Source organism: Branchiostoma lanceolatum, chromosome 8 (assembly GCF_035083965.1).
Source record: "Branchiostoma lanceolatum isolate klBraLanc5 chromosome 8, klBraLanc5.hap2, whole genome shotgun sequence".
In the NCBI taxonomy this organism is placed as follows: domain Eukaryota; kingdom Metazoa; phylum Chordata; class Leptocardii; order Amphioxiformes; family Branchiostomatidae; genus Branchiostoma; species Branchiostoma lanceolatum.
In genome coordinates this window covers 20,868,071-20,890,544 of record NC_089729.1, presented here as the reverse complement: position 1 = coordinate 20,890,544, position 22,474 = coordinate 20,868,071, and the positions used below count along the sequence as shown (strand labels likewise).

The following is a 22,474-nucleotide window of genomic DNA, read 5'->3' as shown; positions in this document are numbered from 1 at the left end:
ATATTTCAAGATTATTAATAACATGATATATGGTTGGAAGGTTTCAGCTTTGATTTTAATCCTTCCTATGATTTCCATACATTGACATTTCCTGCTCCCCCCCCCCCCCCCTCCAGTTTTGAAGATGGAAGACATGTAGCTCCCCATGCCAGGTGCAACAATTGTTAAAAAGGACTGAACCTGTGAGTTAGCGTAGAAAGAGAGATGTTAGTCAGGAGAAACGTTCGCCACCTACCCACGGACCAAACAAAGTACTCACACACGCACGAAACTCACTATGCTCGTTTTACTGCAACCGCCCACTTTGCAACGGAACCTACAAAATGCAACATGAAGCAGCAATGCTGTGATGTACATAAACAAAGTAAATAGCGTAAAAACATAGCATATGTTTTCAACAAAGAACATCAAGAGACAAAAACAGAAGGGGTGAAAAGGGTGTAAGCCAGCTTTGCAAACAGGGTGGTCGCGTTGACACTGACAATAAGATGACTAATATGCAGAAGACACTTCACGAATTATATACAGATGACTTTCTACACCTGAGGAAAACACATTATCACACTTGGAACATCATGACACAGAGGAGGTGCATGTCTGCATTGTACAGCTCAGAAGAACCCATCACCTAGCCAGAGAAAGTGCAACAGATTTCTAAAAGAATAGATCAATTCAAGTACAATGACGAGCAAAAAATTAACAAATTATTTTGGCTGTGAAAAAGTTTTGTTATCATCTTAAATGACATAAAGTGTTTTTGCTACGGTTTATTCAGCAATTAGACAGTAAGATCATCAAATGGTTTTGATTGTCATGTTTTCGAGGGCCATATACATGTAGCAATGTGAAATATTGCCAAGAAACCTTTAAGAGGAGAGCCCCACCTTTGTTGTCGCTGCTGCCTCCACTGTTCTCACATGACTGGGCCCCTACAGGGAAGGTGAAGCTGTCTGGCAGGGAGTGGAACCTGGTCACACGCTTCTTGTCTCCGTTACCCTGGAAACAGAACAGGTCACCTGGCTTCAAATCACTTAAACATGTATATCCCTATCCACCAATTCTATTGATAGTACCATTCTTACCATGACCCATAATTCTCACTGTCTTTCCTTGCATGTTCAAGGCAATGTACCAGACCAAGGACTGATTAACTTGAGATGACCCTGAAAGATTTTATGCTATTAGCTACAAACGTGTGTGTGTGTGTGTGTGTCTATACACGTGTGAAGCAAATCTAGCCGTTCCCAAGACAAGTGCCATAGAAGTATGCAGAAAAAATTATGCTGCCTTTCTTAACTTTCACCTTGTATTTCAAGTACAAAGTATGCTTGTCATTGAACTTTCTCACTACAGCTGCCAAACAAACCTCGCAACACTGTTACATTCCCTGACCTGCCTTACCTGTCCATTGGTCGCTCCCTGCTCATCCTCCAATTCTCGGAACTCCTTCCCTTCAGACGGCTCCTCGTCTTCCTCATCATCGTCCGCCATGCTGCGGTTACTGTCCTCCATGTTCTTCATCAGCACAGCCACCACCACATTCACCAGCACAAACTGCGCCATCAGCACGAACGACACGAAGTAGATGGGGGCGAGGATGGCGCTCACGCAGCAGTTAGCCTTGCAGTCTTCTGAGTCGTCACAGTCAGGGGGACCTCGCAGGGTATCCTAGAGGTGGAAGGGGAAATATTAGCTTACAGCGCATCTTGTCTTTACCTGTGTGCAGTCCTGAAAGCGTACAAAAATGGAAAATACACATTCAGTAAAACACTCAAATTACTGGTTCCACTAGCGTGTGCCTGGTTCGATTCCCCTGTATGGTAATTCACCTGACCTTAACTCATTAGGCGTCTAAAGGAATTCCATATCCTTTAAGTGGACGATTGATGATGAGACTACGTCTTGATAGGGTATGATTGTGTTTATGGGTCTTGTGTCACTTTTCCTCCTAGGCTGCATGCCTCAACATCTCTACCAGAGGTTGGTTGTAATCCTCCACATTTCTGCTAGGGGTGCTAATCTGCTTATTCCCTACCTTCATGATCCCATTCCAGTTGTCTCCTGTTCCTACCCTGAACAGCGTGAGGAAGGCCATGCCGAAGTTTTCAAAGTTGGCATGCTTGCCAAGCCCAGAGCAGGGGTGTTCCATTGAGCAAGCTGAAACAAGTCAAAAGCTCTGTTTCAATCTGGGCCCAACCTACCTTCATGATCCCATTCCAGTTGTCCCCTGTTGCTATCCTAAACAGTGTGAGCAGAGCCATGCTGAAGGTTTTAAAGTTTGCATGGAGGCCCAGCCCAGAGCATGGCCGTTCCACATTAGAAGTTTGTATAATTAGTTGCTAACTGGGAGACCCGTTTTAATCCTGGGTAAGGACATCTTGGTTTGGCTGCACCCAAGGTAAGTAAAATGGGGTTCAGTGTTCAACAGGTGCCTTGAGCATGTTGAAGAGGAAGGGCTAACAACCCCTCCCTGTAAAGATGTACCCTGCTACTGAATCAGCAGGGTAATTTCTACCCTGGCTATGTGCCACTAGGCACTACAGCTGTCTGAATGAATGAATGATTCAATGAATTATGTTTCACTGAACAGTGTTGTGAACTAAACTGATATATATATCATATGTATCAGGGCTCGAAATAGTGGGTGCATGTGCGCCCAGTGCACCCAAAATTGGAGCTTTGCACCTTATTTTTGACTCTGGGTGCACTGGTGGACCTATATATTTTTGTAGCTTATAGGGTTAAGGTACTATTGTACACTAGTATACAGAATATTCTTGAAATGTAAGTATAAAAAACAGCATGATAACTTTTTGCTGTACTTTATTTAATGTATTATTTGTTTGAAATTTTGAAGCTAGCTATAGAATAATAGATTGAAGTTCGTAAGAAAGGCAGCAGCGTTAAACTTTGTAATTATGTTCTGAAGAACATTCAACTTTATTTCATCTGGTGCACCCAAAATTCTCTCTGTGCACCCATTTTTTTTAGTTGGGTGCACCAGTGCACCTATTCCCAAAGATGAATTTCGAGCCCTGTGTATATAATACATGAATTACAGTACTGTCCAATAGAGTTATTGACAGTGAGGATTCTATAGAGGAATTTGCGGTGTGAAAATGTTGGCACAGTTAAACAAAATGAAATTGTCAATGTTTTAGGTAACAAGTTATTGTCTAAAGATTTAACTTATTCCAACTTTGTTGTGCACCTTTGTATTCAACATTGCTGCATTTTTAGTATCTACCCCATAATTCTTACGAAAGCAAGGTTAAGTTACTAGGCTTTCTTTAGTATCAATGTCACATAGGACAGAATGTTTATACTTGTATGTATGACTTGACTTACTTGACTTATGTCGGGTGCTAGACATGTATGTATCGGTGCATAGAAAACACTAGACTAGTGCTGTATAAGTGGGGATTCTTGTTTTATTGTACCAGGCATGACACTGACTCTACAGGGCATTGGAGTACCAGAGGTGCGGGTGTACGGACCTCCTAATGCAGTAAGTCTTTCACAGAAATAAATCTTTTAAGTGTTAAAATCAGTTATCCTATCTGTACCAATGTAACTGTGCCACCTAACAGTTGACTGAAAACTGCAGACAAAAAGTCTAGACAATTTACCACTTAACAAAACTTTTAATACTGCTCTTCATTGGACAGCTTGAATTCCAAATACGTCTTTTGTACTATACACTTGTAGAGCCCTTTTTGTATGTTCCAAATTTGTTCTGATATTGGTTACAGTAATGAAATTTATACAAACATTTTTACAATAACTATCCGCAATGTGTGTGTTACAGGAAGATTTCTATCAAGCATTGAAAGACTTCACATACTTCCCAAAGATAAAAGTTGGTAAGTACATCTAGAGATTATACTCTATGGTGTTCCTAGACTTTGTGAAAATATATCTTAAAGAAAAAATATTGTACCATTTTTTATGTCTTAACAAACTTATAATCCGTTAAATGTAGTGGCCCACTCTAAGTCAACATTTTAAGCATTGTTGGTAAATTATTAATGAAGAGCAGTTGGTCACTTGAATTCTTTGTAGCACGTTATTTGTTATCCTATCTCATTGTTAAACGTTGTCAACAAATTCTTCATATACCAATAGTTGAACCCGTAGTTGAACCCATAGAAGAACACAGTGAAATTTCTCATCAGTCACAATGTCCGGTTCCATCAGTGTTAAGAGCCTAGTTTTGCCAGACACTCTGTGAATACAGTGGAACAATATTATGAACTTATGAAACTTATTATGAAACTATTATATGAAACGCTGTTTCCAAGACCTTTCTCAAGAACAAGTCCTATCAAGCAGAGAATGCCATGTTAGTGCATACACTATACAGTATAGGATTATGTACATAAATTTGTCATTATGTGTTGCCGTCCCAACAGAATTTACTGTCGTCAGGAACCTCCCATGCAGAGAACTTCCAATGTCTTTTTTTCCTACAAGTAAAAATCTGATCCGAAAGCCCCACCCCGCCCACCTCTGTCAAAACATAGAAATGCAAAATAAAACCATAAAAGTGCAAAAACTTGATGGACATGCAGCCATTTTTTCCTTGGTCGAACCGCTGATTGCCATGCTATCGTTGTTGAAGTGCTTATTGTGATGGACAGTCAGGATCATCTATAGAGACTCAGGTATCATATATAACAAGAGTGTTTGCTGTTCCAGATGTGAAGCCGTACCAGCTGTCCCCCATGACGGATGATGTCATGACAGTTTGGCAGGTGCCAATCAGAGGTGAGCAATAATCTTTCCTCTTTCAGCTTTTGCTGTTGGGATTATCCATTTCAGAAAGTTTGGAAGGGGTGGTCAGGACAAGGTGTTTTGGTCATTATCTCTAGCGGTGTAGTTCATACACAATACAAATATTTGTCTTTATTTACTCTTGTCCAATCACAGCTCCTGATAGATCATCACCTGGAGGAGGGCTCAGTCATAGGGAAGGATCCAGGTCACCTGACCATGATCTCAGTCCCAGAGCCATCAGCTCTCCTTCCCAGAGTCCGCTGGTCAGGAGAAACAGTTCTGGTGTGTCTGATATCGACTCAGAGTCAGATGATTCCAACAGGTCAACCAGCCCTAGAAATTCACCAAGTAAGTTGTATCTGCAATTAGCAAAACTAGTATTAGTGCCCACCCCCTTGAAATGATTCCTTCTACGATCATAAAAGAATGCGTTCTTTGAAGAGGCCAAGGCCTCATACCTTCGCCAAATGATTTTAACCTTTTTGACTGATGTATTATGAGTGTTTCTCCTTTATCATACAGATAAGGTCATCATTTGCATAAGCCCACACCAACTTAATTTCATGGATGACATCCTGGATGACCCTGAAACTAAAGCACGCGGGCGAAAAAAGAAAAATTCAGCCCCCCCCCCAAAAAACTACAAAGCTGGTATTGCGAATTGAACCACAAAACACGGTGTATCAAACAAGCAACAATTTTTTATTTCTAGGAGGTACATGTAAGTTGTCTTGTTCATATTAGCAGACTCAGCCAAACTGATCCATGTTTGATATATTGACAAGAACGATCAAAGAAGTACTGGTACGCTATTTGAAGGTATTTGGCTCCAAGGACTATGGATGATATATGTATGACTGTGATCAGAATACTTATAAGGGCAGTTTCAACATACATGGCACTGGCATATTAAGCATTCCATAGTTCACACTTACAAATCCCGCTGTTAGACTTCTATCACTCACTCACTCACTCTCTCCCATAGCTTAGTCAGCCGTCGGGGCAGCAAAGTGTTCCCAATGCCTAAACTCCCACTTCTCTGATCGTTGCAAAACATCTTTGAAATTGTCAGGGTGCTACTCACTGGCTGCCACTTCAACTGCGCAAACGTAACATCCCCCTCACCGACATCGATAGCATACATATCCACAATTACCCCCCAGGTTTTCTTGTCAACTTTGATGCTGACGTATTTTGTGGCAGTACATAAGTTTTACGACAAGCTGGCCTTTTGTGTCAATATGAGTCGGCAAGTTCTGGAGTTCTGTGTAGCCCTGGAGGAGGTGATTTTCTTTTTTTGGAGAACAGGCGAAAATCAATGCGAGCGGATGTCATCCATTAAATCAAGTTGGTGTGGCCTAAATTGTATCATCTTCTCCACCCAAATAGAAGAAGTTAAGCATGACAGTGTTATCTTCTTTAACAAAGAAGGCTTTTCTAGCATTTTTTAATCAATTATGCAAATCAACTTTATTGACATTGATTGAAAGAGACACTGGACTCTCAGGTTCTACATTGATAGCTGCCATGAAGGACAGACCGTACTGGAAAAACTTTTGATTGTATTTCACTGGATTAAATCCGGAAGCATAATGATGATGATGATGCAAATCAGGTCGCATTTGAAATAGTCCTATCATGGAATTACGATTTCCCTTTTGATTCTGTTTACAGGTTCTAGCTATCCCTTTCTGTTTTGATAACTAGTCGTTTGGCCCTTAAGGACAGGCCCTTCCAGCAGGGGAATATTTGCCTCAATGTGTCAGCTGACAGGTGTTACATGTAGGTGTGTTGTGACCACTAACTGTAGAGCCCCTGGCTGCAGACCATGGCCATGCCAGCATGAGAATATTTGCCCGTCTGTGACAACTGACAGGTCTAATAGGTGCCACTTGTTACAGAGACTTATCATGCAATATGACAGATATCCAATCAACCGCAGGCATCAGGGCAGATGCATGGCGGCTGCAGACATCTCCCTCCAGGATGTTCTGTTTTCGGCCAGAGCCCTCCAGTCGGCTCTGCTGACTCCCATAGTGTCCAGCATATTGAACACTTGGTCCTCCCATCTGCTCCTGGGACGGCCTTTAGGGCGCTCCAAGTTGGGTCTGGAGCTGCGAGGACCAGTTTGACCACTTCCTGGGTGGGTGTGGCTCTGGACGTGTGACCCAGGAGGGTTAGCTGGTGCTTGATGATCTTGCTAACCGGGACCTGGTTAGTTGTGCGGCGCACTGCTTCGTTTGTGACATGGTCCTGCCAGCGAATGCCTTCGATCTTTCTCAGGCACCGGGTGTCGCAAGAGTCCAGCTTCAGTGTAAGAGCCTTTGTGAGAGTCCAGGACTCAGCTCCGTAGAGGAGGACAGAAAGAACAAGGGTGTTGTAAATCTTCAGCTTGACCGCTCTGGAGAGGTGTTTGGAACGCCAGACACGGTCAAGGATAACAGATATCTAAATTTTAAATTAGGTGGCCCCAAATCTAGTCATTTTGAGATCCATCCAGGTATTCTTGAGTTATTGTGTGACAGACACACACACGGACACTCACTCGGCAAAACATAACCTTCTTCGCAAAGGTAACAATGCTAAAAGTCTGTCAAAGAGCAAAACCTTTGAACCGCTTGTCGCTATTCAAAAATTCAAAAAGTGCCTGAAAGTGGAAAAATGTAAAACTTTAAAAACCTGCCCAACTACAAAACACTGGTACACCTGATCTTGGAATAGCAGATTAACAACGTTAACTTATATTTTCTACCTCTTACAGAGGCAAAGAGAAGAAAAACATCTCAGAGGGACGACTCTCTTGTCATAAGCTATATTTGTAAGGTAAGTCCATGTTTCATATTATGATAGTTACTTTACACTCTCCGAAATTCAGTTGTTTTATGTTAATGTACATATATTGATGATATTTCTTTATAAAAGACAGTACTGATCACAAGTTACATAAAAGAAATCATTAATTGATTGGTGAATTTTAGTTTTTGTCTTTGAGATTTGATGCTATTATAATCAAGACATTGGTGAAGTAACAATTCTTTTGTAAAGGAATTGAAACATTCTTATAACTCTTGTCACAGTTAATAGATTTAACATTCAGAACAAATTCTTCTCAAAAGATGGTCTCATTCATGTATTACAAGGACTTAGGAAGTGAAAGGCTGCAGGAACATGTGTTTATAGTGGTGGTGGATTCCCTTTTAGCCAGCCCAACTGATCTCAAGTGTAGAATTGGTGAAATGTTGTTTGTAACTGAAGAAATTAGCAGGTGATGTTCAGCAGCTGCACGGTAGGTCAGAGGTGCACAGCCCTGGGTATTGAGTAGTGTGGTTGTACGCTTACAGTACAGTGGGAAAGTGACTTTTGTGGGGTATGACTAAGTGCAGTTTGTAATTGCCATAAACAGGGATTGTGTGGTATGAGGTTGTTGGCAATTTTTTTTCATGATGTAGGGTAGAGTGAATTTCATTGGTTACTTTCCTGTAGGTTCATTAGGAATGCAGACATGTAAGACACATGTTTTTACGTTAGCCACAATGTAAAGAAATAACTAAAGTTTGGTCTGTCTATTCTGTACTCACAGCTGAAGCCCAGAAAAGGCAGGTTTCTATCGGAAAAAGCATTGATGGACGGAATCAAACCGTGAGTATTCAATGTACCGTTACAACACATGTTTGCTGATACTATTCTAACAACTATTATAACTTAGGGCCCTGTCACACTTGTGCGTATATTCAAGTGTGCATGATCATGAGTTCTGCAGTAACATTTTTTTTGGTTTAAGTAAATTTTGCGGGGAGGAAGTTGTTTTCTACTTTGACCCACCGTTGAGCAGTCAACTTAGAATTAATTGTACACTCACTCACTCATTGAGGGTTTTTTCATTAATGAGTTAATGCTGTTAATTAACCTGCAGGGGTGTGTGGGTTAGTGAGTTGAAGAAAGGTAACCAGGCCACCTTACCAGATGGGAGAATCATCAACCCAGAAGACTACATAGAACCTGACACACCTGGACCTGTCTTCATTGGTGAGTACTTAGGGTCTCATGTATTACTCCGAGTGAGTACCCTAAACTGTACTAGTACTACTAAACTGTACTCCCCCTGGGGCGGAGGTGCAAAGTCCTGGGTTTTGTGCGTGCGGTTGTATGCTTGCAGCTGGAAAGTGCCTCTTGTTGGGGTGTAGCTAAGTGCAGTTTGTAATTGCTATAAACAGGGATTGTGTGGCATGAGGTTGCAATATTTTCTCATAATGCAAGGTAAATGTGCTCAATATTGAATGAATGATGTCGGTACATTTCCTGTAGGTTCATTAGGCACATGGTGACGCACACCCATGTACATTGTAAGACACATAATTTTTACATGACCCTTTGCAATAACTTTCGAATGAGACCTCAGTATGCAGCATACACGTATAAGCTATATGATGTACAAGATCAACAGTTTCCTATGCTAACAAAATGTAGTGAGCTGTTTTTGTTCACATTTAATCTGTCTCTGTGTCTTTCCAAATTCACAGTCGTGGAATGCCCTGATGAGGAATTTATTGTCCCTGTAACAACCAACAGCCAGATTGCAAAGTAAGAATACAAAAAGAAGCCTTCATTATTACCTTACCTTTGCCTATAGAAGGTTATGTTTTGCACAGTGTTCGTGTGTGTGTCCTTCCTTCTGTGAACACGATAACTCATGAATGCCTGAATGTATTGTCTTGATACTTGATATGTGGGTAGGTCTTCCTAAGGCCTGAAAATTATGTGATTTTGGGCCCCCTAGCGACATGCAATGGTAATGCAGCAGAACTTTTGGTTTTGATATCTTGTGTTCTGGACGTGCTGTGGTAACAATCTTTTAGTGGTAGATAAACATGTAGCTCTTGGGATGTAAAGTACGTTGTGTATATTTGGGACCCTAGCGGCTTTTTCGGAACTGCAGGAGCAGGTTTTGTTTCAGACTTTGAAAGAGAATAACTCAAGAAGGGGTTGACGGATGGTTTTGCTATGTAGATAGCTTGAGTGATGATTTATATAATAAGATACTAGTTATTGGTGCACACACCAATCCTTCTGTGACAGGGGTCCGTGGTAGTGCACAACAAAAAAGTGACGAAAGGCTTTTGAGTGTCGAGGTTTGAGTTCACATTTCTCATAATCTGCTGTGAAATGACATTAGATACCAACACGGCTGAAAAGTGTAAGAATCAATGTTTTATTGGTGAAAATTGATTTTGGGCCCGAGCCTTTCTTCCGGGTAACCGTCCGCATTGAATGTGAACCACCCATTTGCCCCCTTTGTTGCATTTTGTTGGCCATGTTGCCATACTTCGCGCGTCAGGTGATTGTGAAAATCTCAATGTTAGGATTTTCTTTATGATTGACTTGATTATACCTTAGATTTTTCTCTTTCTGATAATATACCTACTGCATTGCATTATAGGTCTTTTCAAACATGTGACATTCATAACTGAGGAATAGAGGAATGTTCATAGATGGAAATATGCAAATGAAGACCTAATTTGCATAACTAAGGAGAAACTACTATAATTCCATACTAGTTAATGGTAGCAATTTAATACTTCTGGCATTTGGAAGTTATATGAAGGTGAACTTCGTTGAATATAAATTATGCAGATGAGGACCTCATTTGTATAATTGGTGATAAAATGTTAGAATAGCCCTCATTGTTAAGATTAGGCTGTCTTACTTTGGACAGCTTCTTTTCTATAGGGTACAATGTCATGTATATGAACATTTTGTAGGAAGTTTTTGTATGAAGAATGTTATGTGGTTCCGGGGTACGTGTGTCTTGAGTTCTACTCCAACTTGTTCCTCTCAGGTATCAGGATGGTGGTGAAGAAAGACCAGCCATCGTCGTGCACTTTACTCCAGTAGGAGTAGTGAACAACACACAATACCAGGAGTGGATCAGAAGGTATGTGTTGTCTGGAAATGTGCTTCTGCCTTATAAGCACCACGTAGGCCATGCTAAGTTAAACTCTCAGTTCCTGGATTCACTCACATCATTTCTGACTTATTTGAAAAAAACTTTTACCATTCTAGGTAGGAATGTCAGTATAGCTCAAGTGGTAGCAGCCCCACAATTGAGCTCCTGGTTCAAATCAGTTGCTAACTGGGAGACCCTGGTTCAATCCTAGGAAGGGCATCTTGGTTTATTTGGGCTGCACTGATCTTTTGAAACAGATGTGAAATGGAGGTCCCGTGTTCGAGGAGGTGCCTCAGGCAACCCCTCCCTGTAAAGATATACCCTGCTACTTTAACAGCAAGGAGATTGCTGCCCTATGTTCCACTACAAGGTTCTGAATGAGCTATTCACCATGTATGACTCCATGTTTCCCAGGTTTGGACCTGACACAGAACACCTGTTTCTGAATGAAGACACACAGACAACATCACACAAGGGCACAGCCTCCCTACAGGCCTGTCTGCACACCATACAGCCCACTGTGTTTCCTCTGCTGGCAGATAATGCCATCAAGGTAGGCAAAGTCATTTCACAAATACCCAGCAAAATTCCTGCTTCATTATAAGAGCTAATGGAATATTTTGACCCTGTTTTGTGTATTGTTTTATGACTATTTCCGTGAAGAATGGACTCATACCTCCAATGGAGGTATACTTTTTGGCGTGTCTGTGTGTGTTTGTGTTTCCTCAAGCATACATTGTAACTGTAGAACGTCTGGATGGATTTTGATGGCATTTGGTATGTGGGTAGGTGTTGGGAAGAGGAAGGTGAAGGTCTATTTTGGGCCTATTGTTGTGTGACCTTGGTACTGCAGCAGAACTTCCGTTTTTTGTATCTCTCGTCCTGGACGTTGTATGACCTGCTCGACGTACCTTTGCTGGGACCCATCAGACAGCAAGTTAGTTAAAGGTGTACATGACCGAGCATAGATTATGTAAATGTGGAAGTCATTTACATAATCAGAATATTTCATGGAGATATGAGGTCTCCGAACTCTTTTTTTGTTTGTTTTACTTTATGATCGGCCTTCTGATGTTTATTTGTATTGTGTAACTAGTGAATTGCCTTGAGGCACATATAATGCAGAAAGATTAGGGTAAGTACAAACTGTTTAAGTCTCAACTCATTTTTTTGATCTGCTCATATTGGAATGAACCTGATTACTCTTATTGATAAGTGTGGTTGGCTCTTTAACAACTGTCCTGTTCACACACATGAGGCATCCTGCTTGTAAAGTCCCATCTAAAGGATTGTAACCTTTTCCAGTAGCATGCCAGTCTGAGTTGTGTGAATGACAACAGTGTCAGGCTTTGAACACCTGATCTCCAGCTCCAAAGGAAGTGTCAGACCAAACACTCTGCTTAATATGTTATATTCCAAATGTGATGTTATTTTTCCTTATGTCCAGCTTGGTAGTCTGCCACCTCTTCCACACAAGCATGTCCGAGGGGAGTGTATGTTGACATACTGGCTTTTCCACAGGGACCACTCACTACAATGGGACAGGTGTGTGTCCAAACAGTTAGAACAGTCATTGGTCTGTTTTCTTTGAATAATTGATTGACAGTTGATGGGTTTGTATGTAGAAGTATGTTTTGTAGATAGCTACATTACATCAGGTTGGTAAGTCCTTGGAGAGTATAGTTCTTTTAACATGTGTTCATGCCTAGTGCATGGCACATTGGGCAGTAAGGCTGCTACCAGCTGCTACATCCCTCTTCTAACTCTAGGCTTCAGAAAATCAATGTTGTGTTTCAAATTACAGTCCTTAAGAAAATTAGGGTCAATGAGTTGGTAGGGATTCTCTTTTTTCTTTTTCCTTTCTTCGGCCAATGAATGATCCAACAACTTAATTGACGTAACAGATGGAAAACTGAAAGGCTTCAGGTATTTACAACATCATGTTACAGATATACATTGTACAAGTGCAAGTATATCAATAAACTGAACAAAGAAGTACAATGTTTACAAGACAGTCTTACATCAAGTGTTGAAAGCCTTAAATCTGTTAACAGAGTGTGAAATACAGGAAGTCTGTTTGAACTTAATCACTTAAATTGAAACCCTTTTGTTCCTTGCTAGGATTTCCACCAAATAAGAAAGGCTAGGATTGGCTGCAGCCAATCCTAGCAAAAACCTATTTCGGGAGGGACATAAATTGGGAGTCCCGTGTTCAAGGAGGTGCCTCGAGCATGTTAAATCGGAAGGGCCAGCAACCCCTACCTTTAATAATACACCCTCAGGGCTTGAAATACAATTTTTGGTTCAAAAATCTGGACGGGTGCAGATGGAAGAAAATTAAATTACTTGCACAACCAAAAGCAGTGAACTGTCAACAATTTACCAACAAAAACTCAAGAAACTGGATAAGATATTGAAACAGATGTTTCAGACATCATCCACGATCCTTCGTCAGTGACAAATGGAAAGAACTGGAGAACCAGGTTTTATACCAAAACTCTGAACTGTTTCAATATTGTATCCAGTTGCTTGAATAACTGTTCTTTGGCGTATCTTTTTACCTGGATGTCTGTAACCTTCATCAACATATTACCCATACATCTCCTTTTCTGATGTTTCAGACTGACTATCTTGGACTGTCATACTCTTATCTCTAAATAGTCAGTACACAAAAGCTCCTTGATTATTTCAACTAGGGGTGGATACGTTCAAGTCCAGGTTCAAACACAGGCCTGGGCCTTATCCTGTCAGTAATGGTAACATTAATATCATATGTTTAGGGCCAGTACACCAGTATATGTCTTTGTACGTACCTGGTACAAAGTGCATACATGTATATTTAGAATGTATGAAGTGATAAGCATACTTACAATTTTTGCAATATCTAATCAACAAAAAAATACTCATTTGCTTTAAATTGTTTGGTTCAAGGCCACTAAACGGATACAAAATATTTCTTGTTTAATGTGTAATTTGTTTGAGCACCGATTCTTCATTTGAAGGGAAAATTTATGTGAGTAAAAGGGGATAAATTTCTACAGGTGGTAACTTGCACCAGTGCAGGTCTTCTTGAAATTATGTGCACGACTCCAATTTTACGTGCGCTTACATGCACCTGCAAGTAGTATTTCAAGCCCTGACCCTGCTATTGAAACAGCAAGGAAACTTGCTGCCCTGTAAAATGTTGATATGTATACAATCTTTTTTTGCAGTTTTTTTTTCTTCATGTAAATTATTACCGTTTTCCCCTTATAGATCCTCCATCCCGTTGCTGGACAATGAAGAGGCTGTGAAGGGGGCATTTGCACTGCCTGGTTTTGAGGACAGTCTTCAAGAGATGAAGGAAACAATTTCAGCAACAATTGCCGATGATACAACAGGTAACGATGTCTTGAATGTACTGGTAAATTTTGAGGATGAATTAAACACACAGATACTGAATTGCTATGTACGTTGAAGAAGGCATGAGCCTGTTCTGTCCAGAGCACACTGGGAAGAACCCTTAGCCTACTCTTATGGACAAGTGTGCTGGTAATTTTTCAACATACATGGGTCTGAACGCTTAACATCCCCTCCAACCTGATTTCCTGAACCTGAGGGGATTTACAGTCCCTTTCAATACCGTCCAAATCTGAGGTTCAGTAATTTAAACCCACAATCTCTGGTTTTTACCCCATTTGGCAATATTGAAAAGCATCAGGACACATTAACACAGGGGGTTGTCTTTATGGTGGAGATGCACACTGTTCAGACAGCTCAAATCAGGAGAAGTCAGACTGATGCACAGCGCAGAAGAAAAGCGGATCCGCAGAAAAGAGCTTTGCAACAGAACTGAGTCAGCTTACAGATGTGATTTTTGTGGCAGAGACTGCCATTCTCGTATAGGGCTGTTTAGCCATAGTCGATGCTGTAGGGCTGTTGTGAATTAGGATTTTACCATGGTCAATACTGACCGACGGAGGCCATATATATGTCTTTATAGTATATACATGTATTCATAACTGTTTATAGATAATGTATGTCATGTATGCAGTCAATAACTGTTGGTGTTTATAAAATCATATGTGTGTACTTATATATAGTCAGTAGCTGTTGGTGTGTATATGTCTGTATATAGTCAGTAACTGTTGATGTACATGTATGTCTGTATATAGTCAGTAACTGTTGATGTACATGTATGTCTGTATATAGTCAGTAACTGTTGATGTACATGTATGTTTGTATATAGTCAGTAACTGCTGATGTACATGTATGTCTATATATAGTCAGTAACTGTTGATGTACATGTATGTTTGTATATAGTCAGTAACTGTTGATGTCTGTTTGTATCCTCTACAGTCTCTCCATCCTACCCAGAAGTGGTGTTCTTCGGTACAGGGTCGTCCATCCCCAGTAAGAGGAGAAATGTGACAGGAATCCTGGTCCATCTCAGGTCAGTGCTGAGTCATACATCATGTACTTACTGCAAGGAACCTCTCATATTCTCTATTCATAGTCGTAAGTGACTGCAGATGTATGTATATAAAGAGATGTCTCAATAGCTCAATTGGTATCAGCCTCACAGTTGAGCTCCTGGTTCCAAGTTGCTAACTGGGAGGCTCCAGTTCAATCTTGGGTCAGGACATGCCAGTTGGGGCTGCATCCATCTTTAAGAAGGGACGTAAAATGGGGGTCCGATGATCGAGCATGTTAAAGTGGAAGGGCTACCTCTCAATAAAAAGAAGATACTCTGCTACTGAAACAGCAAGGAAACTTGCTGTCCTATGTGCCACTAGGCACTACAAGGGTCTGATCATGAATGAAAAAACAAATGAATTCATATAGTGTATACCAAAAGCAGCATGTCAAATAGACATTTATTTTATTCTCCTAAATTCTATGTTTGGATGTATCATCATATTGTATTCTACAGTGAGACTGAGTCCCTGTTGTTAGATGGTGGTGAGGGCACATTTGGACAGATGTACCGTCACTATGGTGACCAGGTGGACAGAGTGTTAGCTAACATCAAGTGTGTGTTCATATCACACATCCATGCTGACCATCACTTGGTAAGGCACATATTACACATTTATTCCTGGAGCTTCTTTTTCAGTAACTTCTTTTCAACCTACATGTATGTTACACTGCTCAGTCATATGTAGAATTTACAAGAAGCCTCGAAAAATACATTTGTTTGTTTGCAAACGTTTACAGAGCTTAACTAGAAGCTTAAGTCTGGTAGAAAAGTAAACTGTTGTAGGATCTAGGAGTGGGTACCGGTACAAAACCGGTGTCTCTTGCTGGACTCGTATGAAAAAAGCAGACTGGAAAATAATTGGTGGACTGGTTTTTGGACGGATTAGAAAATAAACTGTAACATTTCTTGTGATGTTACTGGGTGCAATTTTACCTTTTTGGTGTGAAGGCTCCTTTTTAGGTTACTACTAGTACTCTTTGAATTGTCCTAACTAATGTGCACTAAATGTAACTATATCATTGCAATATACAATTTGAACATAACTTGTAGCACTCACAGAGTATACTGCTTGTCTTGAATTACCTGAATTTTCTGCACTGTTACCCACCCCTAGTAGGAACTATGATACACAATGTACAGCACAATTCAGGATACATTAATCAGATTAATACCTGAGATCAAGTGCAGATAAGAATGTACTCAATAGATCTCAGAATTCGTGAGATGGTGATATCTTTGGGTGTGCAATTGAAATGATAAAAACAATGATTATTACAGTATTGGTAGTTACTGTAACATAGTAGAAGACACAACAATATGTATTTTCATGTGCTGTGATGAGGTCATTGTGAAAACTGGGCTGTGTCAAGATTGATAGTATTTCAGTTAGGTTAGTCACACTTAGGCCACACTGACTTGATTACTAGTATATGGATGACATCTGCAAAATTAGCAAATATATAATGCCATAAATTGCTGAAATATATCTGAAAACAATTACTAAATGTAGTAGAATGCCAAAGTCAATTCCGAAGTCAAAGTCAAAGAAGATGCAAAAAAGCAAAACATATATGATTTATTGTTTGGTATGCCATGTTGTGTGTGTTTAGTCATTTGTTGAACCTTCCTGACCACTTGAACTTCATAATGGAGGCAGCTTTTTCACTGCTTTTTTTCTTTGCATGCTCACATCAGTTCTTTGGTGCCCAGAGGACGTCATCTGTATAATCAAACAGTATGGCCTTATACAGACACAAATATCATGGAATCAATTGCAGTTTTAGATTTGAATGACAAAGCTGTTTTTCTTGAATGTGATTTTTCAGGGACTGATGAGAATATTTCAGGAGAGAAGAAGAGCACTGGTAAGGGATTTTCATTTCAACATTATAGTCCCAGATTGACATCAATATATATCAAGTATCAAAAATCAGGAATATGATATGCTTATAAAAATATATAACCACTTGAACTTACATTCAAGATCAATGTGAAAATGATAGAGAAAATACATTTTTCCTTTAGTAAACAATTTGCAATATTATGTTAGTCACCAGAGACAATGTACCACATGATCTGTCTATAATATTAGGTACTTCCTGTTGACATTTGTTGAGTTTTTCCTAGTATTGCATCATTTTAAAGTTCAGGGTTGCTGAAAAATGTTTGTTGTTATGTACCCTAGCAAACCCTGGGAGAGCCCCAGCACCCCATGTACCTGATAGCCCCCCTCCCATTTATGTCATGGATCAACCACTACAGACTCAACTGTGAGAACATTGGTATAGACAACAAGGACTTCATGTAAGTGCATTACCTGCTCAAACTGACAGGTGTCACTTTCTGCTATTATATTAGTTTTTACATTAGGCCAAGGGAAATAATGTTGTGTTTCTGGTTAACTGACTGACTGCAGCAAAAATCTGCCGACCCAAGCCTTTTTTTTTGTGGACCGCTGGCAAGGGACATGAAATTGTCCATCTGAGTGATCAAAATGTTGTATGGTCCTTTTCCAACATTCTCTCACCATTTCTGTTGGGGTGGAAAATTGTTTTGTACAATGTATATCTGTATAATTAAGATATGATGTTGAAAATACTAGTGTCCTGATGCATTTCACTTTCACATTGTTAAACAATATCTAGTTGATGACTTTGACCGCTATCCTTAAAAGAATAACAGAACATCAGCAAAATAGCAGCCCTATTTCTCTAAGGACAGTAATCAGTAACACAGACTTAATTTTAATTTAATTATAAAAACATGGGTTCCATTGTGAAAGTGGAATAGATGTTACAATTCATCTTCATTTGAATGCCCCTACATACATGTATAGGTACTAAATGATTGTTTGTCATAAATATACTGAATCAATATTTTCATCTACACAATTCCAGAAAGAGAGAGTGTCTGACATACTTTGTCTTAAATCAACACCAAGTCTTTTATTTTTTCTTACAGTCTACTTCTTTGTAAAGATCTGTCAGTGTTTTCAAATGAAGAGCAGAACCAACAGTTGAACAGCCTGAAGAAGAGCCTGGGCTTCAGTCAGGTTAGTTAAGCCCCTATATCACTGAAACTGTGGCATGTTGGCGACCTCACACCACCAAGCGATTTGACAAAGTGTTCAAAGAATTTCGCTTTTTATGCTTGTTTTGTTGTCGTTTCAGCCATACTTTTATGTTTTGCATAATATTGCCATTATAAAGTCAAGGTTAACACAAATCCAATTCAGGATGCAGCGAGCCATACTTTTATGTTTTGCATAATATTTCCATTATATACTAGTAGTCAAGGTTAACACAAATCCAATTCAGGGTGCAGCGAGGTCGCCACCGTGCCATGGTCCAATGTACCAGTGCTTTAGTCATACTTTCTAAAGCTACAGTACTTCATATTGGGGTAATGTGGACAGAAGTGTGGGGGAAGCAGTGGTGGCCCGCATTGTCAACAGATGAAAGCGGCAATGTTGATAATGATGATGATGAATTTTCAGGGAATTGTAATTTCAAAGCACATGCATCTATACTCCGATGCCTCTGCATGGTGACTTGGCAAACTTAAAAATCTTCATACAATCTAAAAGTCGGGTTATTTTACTTCCATGCATACATGTACAGTAAGGTTCAAGCCTCGCTGGCTCTCAAGATTTTTCAAAATGGTTCAAGATTTTTTGCACTGATTAATTATCTCCCTGTCACAACGGGTCCTGGTTAAATATTGTGTTCTACAGCTTTGAGCCAGTCCTTTGTCACAATGTCATTTTTCTGTGTATAAGAAGAAAAAATGAAAATAAGAAAAGGCATCTTTGGTAGTCAATGATAGCTCCAGGTTGTGCCAGTCCTATGAACATGTCTGTTGTTCTGTCCTCATTAGCTCCAGGTTGTGCCTGTCCTATTGACATGTCTGTTGTTCTGTCCTCATTAGCTCCAGGTTGTGCCTGTCCTATTGACATGTCTGTTGTTCTGTCCTCACTAGCTCCAGGTTGTGCCTGTCCTATTGACATGTCTCTTGTTCTGTCCTCACTAGTTCCAGGTTGTGCCTGTGCTTCTAACATGTCTGTTGTTCTGTCCTCACTAGCTCCAGATTGTGCCTGTGCTTCTAACATGTCTGTTGTTCTGTCCTCACTAGCACCTGATTGTGCCTGTCCTACTGAGATATGTCTGTTGTTCTGTCCTTGCTAGCTCCAGGTTGTGCCTGTCCTCCATGTCTCCCGTTCCTACGGCCTGGTTGTGAGCCACAAGGATGACTGGAAGCTGGTTTACTCTGGAGACTCCATGCCTTGTGATGCCCTCATCATGGCAGGTACAGTGTATATGCACATTCAAGATACCTTTAGCTCTGTTTAAAGATTTAGCCTTATCAAATCATCTCCAAGTGGCCTTCTGACCAATCAGCCCTCTAGATGCTTCATGGAAAATACAGTACTTGTAAATCAGAGGCTGGGGAATCAGTCCTTCCTATTGGTTAACTTCATCAACTGTGTGTGTTACCGAAATTTGATCGAGGAGCTAGTGGTTGCTATGCTGACTGGTTCTAAACGACACTGTTCTGTTTATCTGTTTTGCAGAATAGTTGCCATAGTGACTCCTGTAAGGGCCCGTCATTGGTAGTTATTTTTTTATGGTACCCCAAATTAGAGGCCTGTGGGAAAGGGACTATTACGGCCTAGAACGGCAAGGGTTTGTGTCACACAGACGATGTATGAAAGCTTCGGTACCAAATGTCTGTGGATTACCTGCAATGTTAAAAGACACACTAGTGTACCTTGCCTGCAGATGTATGTGTTCTGTGGTCCTTTACAGATAGAATGTTTGCCAATGTCATATTTATAACAACAGTCAATTCTACCACAGGGAAAGATGCCACACTGCTGATACATGAGGCTACATTTGATGATGAACTCCACCAAGAGGCAAAACGCAAAAGACACAGGTACTTTACTGTGTGTATGCAATGGGAGAACCATGGAAGGTGTCCCTTGTATATGCAATCATGTATTTAGAAAAGCATCTGCATTAAATCATTCCTTGATGGGAGTCAGTCATGATCAGTTTCTTTTACCATGTCAAGCAAACAAACAAGCAAAGAAACCTGTCGAGCTAATACTCATTCCATAATTAACCATTCCATATGAGGGGCATTCAATAAGCTCTTGACCTCACCCCAGGTGCACAAGTCAAATTTAGGCCATGGATGTGAAGCTTTTTATGAATACATGTGTCTACCAAAACTCGAATCATTGTGATCATCACTTTGCAGGCGACCCCCTTTTGGAAATCAGTAGTTAAGAGGGAAGAATAAGTTGAGTGACTCTAGGATTGTGATCAGAGGGGTGTGGGTCTATTCTTGTGTTTGTCATGCCATAAAATCTATGAAGACATTCAAATTGTCAAAACATTTTGATGAGGAAAGCCCTTTTTAGAAAAAAGTGGGTAGGTGAGAGCCCTTAAGTTGACCTGCACACCTCAGGTCGCAGCTCAGTTTTTCCCATGGTTTGTCCATCTCTCTCATTTTACTGAACCAAAAAGGTGTCACCTGAAAAGTAATGATCACATTGATGTGAGTTTTGGTGGACATTCATTAAGGCTTCATACTAGTGATGGGACATAAGATGGGGATCTTGTGTTGGAGAAGGTACGGCTAGCAACCCCTCCCTGTAAAAATATGCCCTGCTTCAGAAACAGCAAGGAAATTTGCTGACCTACATGCATGTGCCACTAGTCACTACAAGGTGAACAATAACTAGTGTCTGCTAGTGTCTGAGAGCTCCATGTGCTTTGTTTGATGTTTATCAGACCTTTATATTATATCATCTAAACCAATCATATCCCACAGCACCATTTCCCAGGCTGTTGATGTAGGGAGGGAGATGAATGCCAGCTTCAACCTGCTGACACACTTCAGCCAGCGCTATCCCAAGATTCCCCTCATGGACAATGGAGGAGAGAAAGTGGGCATCGCATTCGACCACATGAAGGTCAGACTTTTTAAAACAAAGGTCAATATTTCTTTCTGTGATTTTTCCTGTAACAATAACAAAGAGACTCAAAATCAAAGAAATCTACACTACGTTGCGTTCACTGAAGTGTTTCTGAAACACGGAAACATGTACAATGTATGACTGACATTTTTTTTCTATTTCGCCTGCCCGCTCCAGTTTTTTCCTTCAGAAATTGGAGAAGCAAGGAATAGATTGGTGTAGCCTTTAAGAAAATGCAGGCTGATCCTCAGCCAGGATCTTGGTTGGGGCTGCACCTGTCTTTAAGAAGGGACATAAAATGGTGTCCTGTGTTCAAGGAGGTGCCTCAAGCACATTAAAGGGAAGGGCTAGCAACCACTCCCTGCAAAAAATATACCCTACTACTGAAACAGTAAGGAAAGCTGCTGCCTTATGTGCCACTAGAAGGGTCTGAAGGAACAAAGAAAACTCCACCTGTCCTTTTCAGGTTCCTCGGGTGACCTGAAGTTACTGTATTTGTGTACATTACTATGTATAATCAGATGTAGATATTACTAATACACTGAATTCAGTTTTCTTGTCTTTTTCACACAAAAAATCAGTTACCTACAGTCTACATTCCTTAGTGTTCTTTATTTTCCCTTTGTTTATCCATACTGGCCACTTGTTTTGTAACAAATACTTGTACATGAGCAAACTGCTAGTACTGCTATAAACCTCCACCTGTACTGTTGTGTACACAGGTCCGTCTGGGTGACCTGAAGTTACTGCCCCACCTCAGCGCACCTCTACAGGCCCTGTTCCAGGAAGAGCTGGAGGAAATGAAAGAGAAACAAAAGCGCCACAAACGGAACAGACTCGGGGGCCTGATAGAATAGAACTCTTTAAATACAGCAGATATGGAATATCTTTTAGGAAGATGTAAGAATGCCTACTAGAACTATTGCATCGTACAAGAGAGGGCATGCTTTATACATACATGTAGGAATGAATTTCCCTATCTACTTTATTGAGAATAGTGGCATTTCAACTCAAGCCAGTAATATACAAATGTAAAGATGCCTACTATACCAATGTGTATGCTTAAAGTTTGTTTAGCTTAGGTTGTAATTTTGTAACTTAAACTGATAATGGTGGTTTACTTTCTGTTCACTCATGCATTTATCATCTGCCTGACACATGGAACTAAGTACTGGACTTGTCATTCAATTCTGACAGTTTTCTCTTCTGCAATCATAGAATATTTAGCACATTGCATGCATTCAAATGGAAATTCCACATGTAGGATAGCCATTGAATACATAATGATAATTAAAAGAAAGAATGACAACAC

The 22,474-nt window shown here is 40.3% G+C and overlaps 2 protein-coding genes across 3 annotated transcripts in view; one reads left to right on the top strand and one right to left on the bottom strand.

Moving 5' to 3' along the window:
- LOC136440420 (zinc phosphodiesterase ELAC protein 2-like) overlaps positions 1-22,473 on the top strand; it is a 28,214-nt gene extending 5,741 nt beyond the window's left edge. The window contains exons 5-25 of the mRNA XM_066436461.1: positions 3,444-3,508; positions 3,809-3,863; positions 4,699-4,767; positions 4,930-5,124; positions 7,538-7,599; positions 8,357-8,415; positions 8,690-8,802; positions 9,297-9,357; positions 10,613-10,708; positions 11,135-11,273; positions 12,168-12,265; positions 13,976-14,100; positions 15,059-15,152; positions 15,633-15,771; positions 17,006-17,044; positions 17,365-17,483; positions 18,141-18,231; positions 19,364-19,484; positions 20,036-20,114; positions 21,018-21,159; positions 21,885-22,473. Coding sequence (XP_066292558.1) covers positions 3,444-3,508; positions 3,809-3,863; positions 4,699-4,767; positions 4,930-5,124; positions 7,538-7,599; positions 8,357-8,415; positions 8,690-8,802; positions 9,297-9,357; positions 10,613-10,708; positions 11,135-11,273; positions 12,168-12,265; positions 13,976-14,100; positions 15,059-15,152; positions 15,633-15,771; positions 17,006-17,044; positions 17,365-17,483; positions 18,141-18,231; positions 19,364-19,484; positions 20,036-20,114; positions 21,018-21,159; positions 21,885-22,019 — 2,096 coding nt within the window. The 3' untranslated portion in view covers positions 22,020-22,473. The remainder of the gene's footprint in view (positions 1-3,443; positions 3,509-3,808; positions 3,864-4,698; positions 4,768-4,929; positions 5,125-7,537; positions 7,600-8,356; positions 8,416-8,689; positions 8,803-9,296; positions 9,358-10,612; positions 10,709-11,134; positions 11,274-12,167; positions 12,266-13,975; positions 14,101-15,058; positions 15,153-15,632; positions 15,772-17,005; positions 17,045-17,364; positions 17,484-18,140; positions 18,232-19,363; positions 19,485-20,035; positions 20,115-21,017; positions 21,160-21,884) is intronic.
- LOC136440980 (voltage-dependent T-type calcium channel subunit alpha-1G-like) lies at positions 122-2,318 on the bottom strand. 2 transcript variants are annotated; one of them, XM_066437189.1, is made up of 4 exons: positions 2,202-2,318; positions 1,402-1,668; positions 885-996; positions 122-316 (listed from the first exon to the last, which is right to left on the bottom strand). In XM_066437189.1, the coding sequence occupies exons 1-4, from the start codon at positions 2,259-2,261 to the stop codon at positions 276-278; spliced, it is 480 nt and encodes a 159-aa protein (XP_066293286.1). In that variant the 5' UTR covers positions 2,262-2,318; the 3' UTR covers positions 122-275. The 2 variants fall into 2 exon arrangements, with proteins under 2 accessions (XP_066293286.1, XP_066293285.1); XM_066437188.1 differs by having other exon boundaries at positions 124-316; positions 2,036-2,318.
- Position 22,474: the final 1 nt, after the last annotated feature.

Excerpts from the sequence above, each read along its gene's own strand:
- LOC136440980 (XM_066437188.1), bottom strand. The coding sequence starts at position 2,149 with ATGGAACACCCCTGCTCTGGGCTTGGCAAGCATGCCAACTTTGAAAAC. Across the intron at positions 1,669-2,035 it reads ACTGGAATGGGATCATGAAG|GATACCCTGCGAGGTCCCCC; the intron begins GTAGGGAATAAG and ends TTCCACCTCTAG. Across the intron at positions 317-884 it reads AGGCAGCAGCGACAACAAAG|GTTCCGTTGCAAAGTGGGCG; the intron begins GTGGGGCTCTCC and ends TGCATTTTGTAG.